The sequence below is a fragment of the Carassius gibelio genome, chromosome B16 (assembly GCF_023724105.1).
Source record: "Carassius gibelio isolate Cgi1373 ecotype wild population from Czech Republic chromosome B16, carGib1.2-hapl.c, whole genome shotgun sequence".
Lineage (NCBI taxonomy): Eukaryota > Metazoa > Chordata > Actinopteri > Cypriniformes > Cyprinidae > Carassius > Carassius gibelio.
In genome coordinates, this window is record NC_068411.1 from 13,502,548 (window position 1) to 13,515,677 (window position 13,130).

The 13,130-nt window shown below is 39.1% G+C and overlaps 1 protein-coding gene across 2 annotated transcripts in view; it reads right to left on the reverse strand.

Annotated features, from left to right (window-relative positions):
* The window catches only part of LOC127975012 (rap guanine nucleotide exchange factor 5), a 60,043-nt gene that overhangs the window by 27,550 nt on the left and 19,363 nt on the right, over window positions 1-13,130 (reverse strand). Inside the window, exon 9 of one of the 2 annotated variants that reach the window (XM_052578720.1) lies at window positions 7,984-8,109. The exons of the other annotated variant lie outside the window; for it this stretch is intronic. Coding sequence (XP_052434680.1) covers window positions 7,984-8,109 — 126 coding nt within the window. The remainder of the gene's footprint in view (window positions 1-7,983; window positions 8,110-13,130) is intronic. 2 annotated transcript variants of the gene reach the window in all.

Below are 13,130 nucleotides of genomic sequence, written 5' to 3' on the forward strand. Positions count from 1 at the left end.
TTTTATTTTATTGTAATTTTTTTTTCAACAGTCCTCCTGTAGTGAATGGGTGTGTTTTTGTAAGAAAAATATCCATATTTAAAACGTTATAAACACTTTTCTTTCACTTCCGCTAACTGTTGTAGACAGAAGCCTTTCCGGCGGATAACGTAGGCATACCACATGCAGCCATGATTAGTGACAGATGCGAAAGTGCAGAAGAGAGACAGCAAAACAAAACGCCCTTCACGAATTACAAGTTCAAAATGAGGATTTGTAAAGAAAAATGTCAGAGGATTTCGATTTGAGCCAAGAGGTTTTTTCTTTGCTTCATTTAACTCTGTAAACAGACTTGCAAGACTAGCATATCTCACTGGCATGCGCTGCACATGCATCCTACATCATCCTACATCATCCTCCCGGAACGGCTTTCACGTATAACAGTTAGTGGAAATCAGAGAAAAGGGTTTATAATAACATTTTATATCTGGATATTTTTCTTATAAAAATGCATAGATTCACTACAGGAGGCCTTTATTTACCCCACAGAGCCGTGTGAGGGACATTTTATTATGGATGGATGCACTTTATTTGATTTCTTTTGGACGGTTGAAACCAAGAAACACGCGCCCAGTGCCATGGTAAAGCTTGGAAGAGCAAGGGGAATTTAAAATATAATTCCAATTGAATTCGTCCGAAAGGAGAAAGCGATATACACCTAGGATGCCTTGAGTAAAACATGGGATCAGTTTCATTTTTGTGTAAACTAAAATTATACCCTTTATAGAACAATTGTTATTTATTACTATATGTTTACACCAAATTACATCAAACTTTTCTTGAGAATAGTATAAAAGAAACCAACATAACTACAAATACTACATAGTACACAAGAAAGAGTACGATTTTAAACTAAATTATCTCTTTACCATCGGCACTCTTTTTTGTCATTGGCACACATTATATAAGGACAGTAAACTTCACCAACAACAAACATGCAAACAATTTTGGAAGTCGAATTTTTTGTCATTGGATATCGCTGGCGCCGATACAGGATGGCTGCCTCCGTGACGAGCTCCGCATATGTTTTTGTGTTTTTGTTAGTTTGTCCTATCTTTAGTTATATTCCTGCCATCAGTTTCACCAGGGAAGAACTGCTGAACATTCGGCAGAACGCACCACAAGATGTTTTTCCGGATTTCAATTATTCAGATGTTTTACTGAACGTTGTTATCGGAGGAGCGGCGGCGCTGATCAAGCGCTTCAGGACGCGCAGACGGGGGAAGCGAGCGGGAGCGCTCGTCAGACTCAGGAAGCGCGGATTTTGAACGCCGTTGCCTAGCATCCATCTGGCAAATCTCCGCTCTCTACCCAACAAAACGGACGAACTCCTTCTGCTTTCTCGGACTAATAAGGATTTCACACACTCTGCTGCTCTGTGTTTCACGGAAACCTGGCTGAATGACACCATACCGGACAGCGCGCTCCATCTGCCGGGATTTCAGCTGTTTAGAGCGGATCGTGAATCAGAATCCACGGGGAAATCGCGCGGCGGCGGGACATGCTTTTACATCAATGAACGGTGGTGTACAGATGTAACTGTGTTAAAGAAGACGTGCTGCTCAAATCTCGAAACACTCTTCATTAACTGCAAGCCGTTCTATTCGCCGCGGGAGTTTCACTCGTTCATTCTGGTCAGTGTTTACATCCATCCTCAAGCGCATGTGAGCTCAGCTTTACAGAAACTCGCTGATCAGATCACAGAGACAGAACAACAACACCCAGACTCTGTTTTAATCATTCTCGGGGACTTTAATAAAGCCAATCTGTCCCGTGAACTGCCAAAATACAGACAGCATGTTACATGTCCCACAAGAGACAGTAATATATTGGATCACTGTTACACCACAATAAAGGATGCATTTCACTCTGTTCCACGAGCAGCTTTGGGACGTTCTGATCACCTTCTGGTTCATCTTATACCGTCCTACAGGCAGAAACTAAAATCAGCTAAACCTGTATCAAGGACTGTAAAAAGATGGACTAATGAAGCAGAGCAGGATTTACAATCTTGTTTTGACCTCACTGATTGGAGTGTTTTTGAAGCTGCTGCCACCGATCTGGATGAACTCACAGAGACCGTAACATCATATATCAGTTTCTGTGAGGATATGTGTATTCCTACAAAGACTCAACTAATTTACAATAATGACAAACCGTGGTTCACTGCAAAACTCAGACAGCTCCGTCAGGCCAAAGAAGATGCTTACGTGAAGGGGGACAATGTCTTGTATAAACAGGCTAAATACACATTGGAAAAGGAGATCAAAGTGGCAAAGAGGAATTATTCTGAAAAAATAAGGACTCAGTTCACTTCCAACGACTCCGCATCAGTGTGGAAAAGTCTAAAGAAGATCACCAATTACAAGACACCACCCCCCAGCACCGTAGAGAATCAACGACTGGCAGACGATCTGAACGAGTTTTACTGCAGGTTTGAAAGAACACCCATCACCTGCCCTGAACGCCTCCCCCAACAACCATTCACACCCTTCACAACTCCTGCAACCAGCCCTGAATGCCTCTCCAAACTACCGTTCACACCATTAACAGCTCCTGCAACCCATCCTGAACACCTCTCCAATCAAGCACTCTCACCATTCTCACCTCCTGCATCCCCCCTCTCCCCCACACCTGCAATTCAGATCAGCGAGGATGCGGTGCGCCAGGTCTTCCGGAAGCAGAAAAGGAAAAAAGCACCAGGCCCAGATTGTGTTACACCAGCCTGTCTGAAATCCTGTGCTGACCAGCTGGCCCCCATCTTCACACAGATCTTCAACAGATCGCTGGAGCTGTGCGAAGTCCCTTCATGCCTCAAACGTTCCACCATCATCCCCATCCCTAAGAAACCCAAAATTACAGGACTAAATGACTACAGGCCTGTGGCTCTAACGTCTGTAGTCATGAAGTCATTTGAAAAACTGGTGCTGGCCCACCTGAAGGACATCACTGGGCCCTTGCTGGATCCTCTTCAGTTTGCCTACAGAGCAAACAGGTCTGTGGACGATGCAGTAAACATTGGACTGCATTATGTTCTGCAACACCTAGACAGACCGGGGACTTATGTGAGGATCCTGTTTGTGGACTTCAGCTCGGCCTTCAACACGATCATCCCAAACCTCCTCCTGCCCAAACTAAATCAGCTCTCCGTGCCCACCTCCATCTGTCAGTGGATCAACAGCTTCCTGACAGACAGGCAGCAGCTAGTGAGGCTAGGAAAATACACATCCAGCACCCGTACAATCAGCACCGGAGCTCCCCAGGGCTGTGTACTCTCCCCACTGCTCTTCTCCCTGTACACCAACGATTGCACATCTAAGGACCCCTCTGTCAAGCTCCTGAAGTTTGCAGATGACACCACACTCATCGGCCTCATTCAGGACGGTGACGAGTCTGCTTACAGACAGGAGGTAAAAGAGCTGGCTGTCTGGTGCAGTCTCAACAACCTGGAGCTTAACACCCTCAAAACAGTGGAGATGATCGTGGACTTCAGGAGAAACCCCCCTGCACTCCCCCCACTCACCATCATGAACAGCCCTGTGACTGCAGTGGAGTCATTCAAGTTCCTGGGAACCACCATCTCTCAGGACCTGAAGTGGGACATTCACATTGACTCCATCGTAAAAAAGGCCCAGCAGAGGTTGTACTTTCTCCGCCAGCTGAGGAAGTTTAACCTGCCACAGGAGCTGCTGAAACAGTTCTACTCCACCATCATTGAATCCATCCTCTGCACTTCAGTAACGGTCTGGTTCTGCTCAGCTTCTAAATCTGACCTCAGAAGACTACAGAGAGTAGTCCGGACTGCTGAGCGAATCATCGGTTCAACTCTCCCATCTATTCAAGAACTGTACTTATCCAGAGTGAGAAAAAGGGCTGTCAAAATCACTCTGGACCCCCTCACATCCAGCACACTCCCTCTTTGAACTGTTGCCATCTGGTCGACGCTACAGAGCACTGAGCACTAGAACGACCAGACACAGGACCAGTTTCTTCCCTCAGGCAATCCATCTTATGAACAGCTGACAACAATGGCGAACACACTACACTTTATATTTATATACACACACACTTTATTTATCTAACACACATACTTAGTATACACTTAAATCTTGCACACAATATATATGTACATACATAACTTCACTTTGTAATATACCTGCCTACAATTGTCATTTGTATATTGTCATTCACTGTCTACATATTTGTATTTTTTATTCTTTTATTATGTGTTTTATGTTCTGTCGCTGTCATTCTGTTGTACTGCGGAGCTTCTGTCACGAAAACAAATTCCTCGTATGTGTAAACATACCTGGCAATAAAGCTCATTCTGATTCTGATTCTGATTCTGAAGCTCATTCTGAGTAAAACATGGGATCAGTTTCATTTTTGTGTAAACTAAAATTATACCCTTTATAGAACAATTGTTATTTATTACTATATGTTTACACCAAATTACATCAAACTTTTCTTGAGAATAGTATAAAAGAAACCAACATAACTACAAATACTACATAGTACACAAGAAAGAGTACGATTTTAAACTAAATTATCTCTTTACCATCGGCACTCTTTTTTGTCATTGGCACACATTATATAAGGACAGTAAACTTCACCAACAACAAACATGCAAACAATTTTGGAAGTCGAATTTAAAATCCAGTGAAGGTTAAAAAGGAAAGCGGTGGATACAGGAACCATCAAACAGCAAAAAGTGTCATATTCCACAAGAAAAGTTCTTTTCGACTTGAGAGAAACACTACAATCACACTAAAAGGTCTCCTGCTTCCCCCGTTCCCTTCTGAAGTGACTGCATGCATCATGATTGGCTCTTGATGACCAGTTCTGTGATTATACAGGGGCCGCTCTTATTTCAAGCTTCAGTCAAAACCAGTCACCTCATACAGATATACTGCATATGAGAGGGTTAGATGATCATATTGCAATTTATTAAAGCCACTGTGCTCAAAGACTGTCACAAGACAACATGTGTGTGACATTTCCCCGGCGGTGCATTTGTTTTATACTGTCACTTCAGACTCTTGCTTTGTAACATCAAGCAACAAAAGCCCCTGAGATCAGATACCTTCATATTCTCAATCATCTGTGGATTCTTGTGCCAAAAGGAGGTCTGTCTATACAATAAATTATTGATTCTGTGGCCATAGCTATCTATCTATCTATCTGCTCCTTTTTGCACAATGTAATACATTTTTATATAATATATTAGCTATTTTAAATATTACACAGACAAACTTGTCTAGAGGAGAAAGGTTGAGCTTAAAATGTCTCTACCTCTATCTATCCATTTCTTAAATTTCTGTTACTACGTTTTGAAAAATCTAGGTCGCCACACTCTTTCAAAAAGAAAAAAAAAGAAAAAAAGAAATGAAAAACACTGCAAAGAATTATGGAAACTTGCATGAGTGCAGTTATGTAAATTGCAAATGCTTCAGTCACAGAAACAAGGAGCAGAAGCCTCTGGAACAGTGCTGTGTTTACGTAAGTGACAAAAAGACAATGTGATATTTTAAATCGTGTCCTGGTCTGTTGACATAGCTTTGGCGATGGCATCCATAATTCCTACTGGAATAAACAAAAAAGACATACTTTTTCATATATCTCATTTATAGCTGCTAAGGGCTACATAGATATAGGATACAGATCTATAACAAAACCCACTACAAACAGATTAAAGCATACAACGACAAAACAATAACAAGCATTATTCTTCATTAAAAATACATTATGTGTGTGCCTAGGAATCAGACCCACAGTATCTTGCTGATAAAAAAAAAAACAACAACATTAATATTTAGCTTAAATTCATGCATTTGGTTCCCAACAAAACCACCACATAAACTGACTTACAGACCAGAACACTGAAAGCGTGTATTCTACTTCAAGCCTTTAGTTTACTCTATCCATGTCCTTGCCATTGCAAATAGGCTCCACATACTATTAAACACAGAAGATTGCATCACTGAGGCCATGAGTGAAAGCAGAGCACAAGCAAAATGTGTGGTATGCACTTGTAAAAGGGCTTCTTTATCAAACAGCAGACCTCTTCTCTCTGTACAACATCTTTACTCGCATCCCGTCTTTGTCTCACAGCTGTCTGCTGTGTTGAGGCATGTTCATGACAAGTCTAGACGGCATACGTAAAATATATATGTATTTTTTTTTACACCTACACAGTTCAGTTTCATTAGCCTGATGCTGATTTTTTTTTTCAATCTGAAAACAACTATTAGAATGAACTGTTCACCTTACAAACATATACAGAATTTATCCATGAATCAGAATAAAACAAACTAACAAACGAAAAGATGGATCATATGGGATGTCATTTTAGATATGCATCATTTAATTCATGGGTCGCACCATCTATAATTACATGAATATCAAACTATGCAGAAATCTCTTTACTAAGATCCACTTAAAACAAATCTTAAAATCTCTTAAAATGCAGAAAGCATTTTTCTTCTTGTTTTAAGGATGTTTAGGTACTTTTTATTAGAAAACATGAAGGAAATATTGTTTTAAGCACTTAATTTTTTAATGCAGGGTGATTTTTTTTAAGTAAACAATGTTCAAAAACAAAGCATTAACATATTTATTTTGTTATTTGGTATAAATCATTAGCAAGTAACGGTTTTAAATAAGCTCTTTTTAAAGAATACCAAAAAAATACAAATACCATTACAAATAACGATGTTAAGTTATCACTACATATTATTTTTTATCTTTATTTGTATCTTCTTGTCACACCAATCAAATCCTTTTGATAACACAGAGTGAACCCAGCCAATCCTGATGGCTGAAAACTCATAAGGCCCAGCCTTAAATACTGTGACATTTTCTGAAACTCAAAAAGTATTTGAATCAAAGGATTTTGAATATGACAATACATGACGACAAGAAGTGTCTTGTCTTAAATTAAAGTTCTTTATGATGGTTATGATTCAAATTAAAGACAATTCTACTTTTGTTTTCATAAAGGTCAAAGAAATATGCCACCCAGTGCAAGAGGAATGACTGGCTGTGGCACCTTATGGCGCTCACGTCTACTCTTCCTGTCATTGTGAGTGGCGGCCCACTAGCAGGAAGAGGCGAACCGGGGCTATTGTGGGATCAACCAATCAGAGACTAGCATGAGATTGGTGCCCTTTTTGGTTTTAGAAAGTTTCTCCTGCACTATAGCTTCGGATCTGAATACAGATTCCCTGAAAAAAGTGACTTCAAACAATGACGTTTCATTGAGATGAAGATATTATCAACATGTAAGGGTGTTGCTTCATAAACCACAATAGGGTTATTATAATACTAATTGTTCTAAACAAAGTCAAATGCTGCCCAAAAGACAAAACCAGCATGCATGATATCGAACATACATAACTTTATGCATATAGCATTTTAATGTCTATTCATTTTTATGTTTATTTTATTAACATTTTAGAAAGCTTTTACCAAAATATTCCAAGATCATCCTAATTTTATTTGGTTACATTTTTTCATTGTACTTCATTTCATTTATTTTTGCTACTTTTTGAATGCAAATTTTTCCACTTGTCGCAGATTAGACTAGATTTTCAATCTTAAAATCCATTAAAAATCATTTTCGTTATAAAAAATTATATATATATATATACATATATATATGTATATATACATATATATATATATATATATATATATATATATATAAATAGAAAGAGTCAAATAAGCAAAACATTTCAATATTTACTATGCAAAAAGTTGTCAAACAATAATAATAATAATCATAAAATAATAATAATCAGAGACAATTTCACATCCCAAATTGGAAACATACTGTGTCAGAAATGACATTTGTTGGTTCAGAAAAAAAGGCCCTGTTTTTGAAGTTTGAAGAAACAACCACTAACAACGCTGTATATGTAGATCGACTGTTATTTTGCACCTCACCTCAGCAGGCCTTTCGGCAGCTCTGAGCGGGCTGTGCAGAAGGCGGCATCCGTCCTTGGCCAGTCTCTGGACCATCTCCAATCGACTGATATCCTCTCTATCGCGTGTAGCAGCTCCAGGGCCCTGCTGCAGTGCAGGGGACACAGAAAACACATACCTCAGGCCACAGTCCCAAGCCATGAGACTGCAACACACGCGAGCAGCGAGCTCTCCAAAGTCACTGAGAGTTTGACAGCCCGTCTCGCTGTGTCTTTACTCAGGTGAGACTGAGAGCCCTTGACTCTGAGGTAGCTGAGATTGTCACGCTAGTCCTGAGGGTTTAGTGAGCTCCAGACGCGTGTGGCCAGTCAGGAGGAAAGCTTCAAAAAGTCAAGCCTTAGAGACAGTGTTGCCTGAGGGGGAGAGTGAACCTGACTTTCCTCTTTCCTTTGCCTCTCTCTATCTCTCTCTCTCTTGCTCTTACGCACATAGCCAGGGTGGGGGCGACCAGGAAACATCTGGCAGTCCCTTCAATCCTGAATAGGAAGTATTGCAATCTCCAGAAAATGGGAGAAAGGCCAGCATGGGGTCTGATGGTTTTACCCTCCATGTGAACTAAAATGGTACAAGTGATTCATAAGGTCAACTGCCATCCAAATGTTATATGAGAAAATGACAAATAAGAGTGTGCACAATAAAGAAATTGAAAAATTATCTGAAAGTCTATATTAAAACACATGTACAAGTTTTAGAAATTAACTCTTCGTATGTTTGTTGGTTTAATATGATTTTGAGGAAAAAAAAATTTTCAATAGAAGTTTCAATGTAGTAATGCTACAAAGGTTATGCGACATGACCAAGTAAAGTAATAATATTTTGGATAAAAAAAAAGAAGTTTTTAAATATATTTTTAATAAAACTTTAAAAAAAAAAAATACTATGAACTGGTAATACATAAATATAATGACCTTTTTTACGAGTCACACTACATGACATTTTACAATATTAATTAATTTTGCCTGGTCATAAAAAGGTCAAATCATCTGATACTTTAAGAAACTTCCTGACCTTTACACACAGTCATGATAATCTGGAGACTGTCTTTATGATATAATTTCCTGTTTTATTTTGTGCTGCATGTTGAGGGAACCACAAATATATAAGCAACATCTCCAAACAAATGATCCAATTTCCCAATACGTTCTTTTTTTTTTTTTTTTTTGCAATTCATGATATGGTGATTTTAGTTAGAAACTCATGTCCCCTCAAAACTACAGAATAAAACACATATCAGCTAAATGCACATAAAATGGAAAAACCTACAAAACATACTAAATAGTAGTATATCACAAAATGCAGTACTAAATGCATTAATCGAGGATCCATTCTATTTAGATTTCCTGCTCTTTAGATTTAAACACAATGGCAAATACCACACATCCAGAGAAGAAACCTGTGACCTCATTCTCTGAAGTAAGAGAAGGAGAGAGGAATTTGTTCTGAACACACTAAAGTATTTCCATATCAACTCAGCTGGCTATATAAGGAATCATACCTCATCCTGGACAAATTCGACACAACCATGTCCCTGACATTCTTCAGCACTGCAGTGCAGCAATGAATATAGAAAACAATGGATGGTTAGATTGAACTTTTCTAATTGCATAAAACTGATAAGTGGGAATTACCAGAAAAAGGCAAAATGATAAGCTATTAAGATGAGACCCAACCATGACAAAACAAATGTCATGGGAACTCTCAAATACAATCAGGCTAATAGAGCATTGTCTTTCATTAGAGACATGAAAACTGAAAATCAGATCACACTTTATGTTAAAAACTAATTTGCAGCAGCAGTCTTCAAGGTGGGTCATGACTCATGACACAAATATTGGTTGTAGGCATGTTCCGACAGGGTCAAACACAGCGCTGAATTTTACTAACAAGCATTAAAGGAGTCATATGATGTTGCTAAAAAGAAAGTTATTTTGTGTATTTGGTGTAATGATATGTGTTTATGCGGTTTAAGGATAAAAAAACACATTATTTTCCACTTAGTGTAAATTATTGTTTCTCCATGCCCCGCCTTTTTTAAATGTGTTGATTTTCACAAAGTGAAAAGTCACAAAAGAAGTGTGTTTTTGGTTGCCAGGGCAAGACAACCCTGCACAGATTACCAAAAAAAAAAAAACAGCATTAAGGGACTAGTGGATGGAGTTTAGTTTTACAGAGCATCAACGGAGTTGTCCAAGTGTTTTTGTTTGTTCCCTGCATTTCGAAGATTCTTGTTTTACAAACAAGGCCTAGTTTGATGCCGGATTTGCACATCGTTTATTTCTTAAGGATAATGCAGTGCCAACGAAAAAGAGTCACGATCGTGTGTTGGAACCACAGGCGGTGAGTAAAACTGCTTCAAATATCTCTGTGTTGTTAACTTAGCTATCGGCGCCTAAGCACATCAAGTAAACAACATGCGATGTTGTCATCAAACTGCACTTTCCACATGTAGGCTAGAGCTTAAAAAAAAAAGAAAACACGACCTAAAGTGGAACTTAGTCATTTTCCAAAACCGCTAAGCAAATATATATAGTTTCAGTACATACCACATAGAGACGTCGTTGCTGATGCTGCTCTTGTTAAATTTCAGCCTCTGGATCTGATTCTGGATCATAAATATACGCTGAATCTGACTGTTAGCCATGGTTTGTTTGGGGTGATGGTTTTTTCCTCACGATAATGTCACAGCTTCCAAACGCTCTCAACGCAAAAGCTTACTGGCGCTCGTGATTCTTTAGCTCCGCCCACACATCACGCCTCCAGCCGGTCGTGTTTTTCCGGGAAAAATCGGTACAGACCATCTTTCTCTTATAAATATAATAAAACTAAAGACTTTTTGGAGTTATGAAGGGTGCAGTACTACTCTATAGGTACTCAAGATTAACAGGATATTGAGTGAAAACGAGCATTTCACCCCCCCCCCCCCCTTAAGATTACAGTGACCTAACTTCCACAAGCGTAGGCAGTGATGCATACACTGTTATTTACACTGTTTTTTTAACAGTTTTTACACTGTTAAAGAGTTGGATTCCCATGCTAAACATGGACAAAGTTTCAAAAATTAAGTTCTACGTTTGAAGGAATATTTTTGTTCCAAAAATACTCCTTCCGGTTTGTCACAAGTTTCGTAAAGTTTTTGTAGAGTATGGCTCTGTGTGACGTTAGATGGAGCGGAATTTCCTTATATGGGTCCTAAGGGCACGTCTGCCGGAAGAGCGCGCACTCCCGTATAGCAGAGCACTGAGAGCACAACAGACGTTCACTGATCAGAGCGAGAGCATCGCGAAAAGTCACAAAAGAAGTGTGTTTTTGGTTGCCAGGGCAAGACAACCCTGCACAGATTACCAAAAAAAAAAAAACAGCATTAAGGGACTAGTGGATGGAGTTTAGTTTTACAGAGCATCAACGGAGTTGTCCAAGTGTTTTTGTTTGTTCCCTGCATTTCGAAGATTCTTGTTTTACAAACAAGGCCTAGTTTGATGCCGGATTTGCACATCGTTTATTTCTTAAGGATAATGCAGTGCCAACGAAAAAGAGTCACGATCGTGTGTTGGAACCACAGGCGGTGAGTAAAACTGCTTCAAATATCTCTGTGTTGTTAACTTAGCTATCGGCGCCTAAGCACATCAAGTAAACAACATGCGATGTTGTCATCAAACTGCACTTTCCACATGTAGGCTAGAGCTTAAAAAAAAAAGAAAACACGACCTAAAGTGGAACTTAGTCATTTTCCAAAACCGCTAAGCAAATATATATAGTTTCAGTACATACCACATAGAGACGTCGTTGCTGATGCTGCTCTTGTTCAATTTCAGCCTCTGGATCTGATTCTGGATCATAAATATACGCTGAATCTGACTGTTAGCCATGGTTTGTTTGGGGTGATGGTTTTTTCCTCACGATAATGTCACAGCTTCCAAACGCTCTCAACGCAAAAGCTTACTGGCGCTCGTGATTCTTTAGCTCCGCCCACACATCACGCCTCCAGCCGGTCGTGTTTTTCCGGGAAAAATCGGTACAGACCATCTTTCTCTTATAAATATAATAAAACTAAAGACTTTTTGGAGTTATGAAGGGTGCAGTACTACTCTATAGGTACTCAAGATTAACAGGATATTGAGTGAAAACGAGCATTTCACCCCCCCCCCCCCTTAAGATTACAGTGACCTAACTTGTTTTAAAAATCACCTGCTGTAGCATCTTTGTTTAACTCGCACTAAACATTAATTGATTTAACATTTTGGAATAATTTATATAGCCTTTATTTAGTGTCTCAATTTGTTTTTCTATACACCAAATTTTACAACTAAAACAAATAAAAAAACTGAAAGCCGATTAAGAAAGATTGGTTGAATTTTGAATGTGTGTTGACTGTGTTGTTTGGATTGTAGAACTATGCAGTTGTTGCCTTTAATTTCACATGGTTACAGTTAATGTTTTCATTTCAGGCCAGTTCTATGTAGTTTCAACCTTTCAACCTTTCAAAACAAAAACTAAATACTGATGTCTTTACCATCTACAGTATTGTTCAAAATAATAGCAGTACAATGTGACTAACCAGAATAATCAAGGTTTTTCGTATATTTTTTTATTGCTACGTGGCAAACAAGTTACCAGTAGGTTCAGTAGATTCTCAGAAAACAAATGAGACCCAGCATTCATGATATGCACGCTCTTAAGGCTGTGCAATTGGGCAATTAGTTGAATTAGTTGAAAGGGGTGTGTTCAAAAAAATAGCAGTGTGGCATTCAATCACTGAGGTCATCAATTTCATGAAGAAACAGGTGTGAATCAGGTGGCCCCTATTTAAGGATGAAGCCAACACTTGTTGAACATGCATTTGAAAGCTGAGGAAAATGGGTCGTTCAAGACATTGTTCAGAAGAACAGCGTACTTTGATTAACAAGTTGATAAGAGAGGGGAAAACCTATAAAGAGGTGCAAAAAATGATAGGCTGTTCAGCTAAAATGATCTCCAATGCCTTAAAATGGAGAGCAAAACCAGAGAGACGTGGAAGAAAACGGAAGACAACCATCAAAATGGATAGAAGAATAACCAGAATGGCAAAGGCTCAGCCAATGATCACCTCCAGGATGATCAAAGACAGTCTG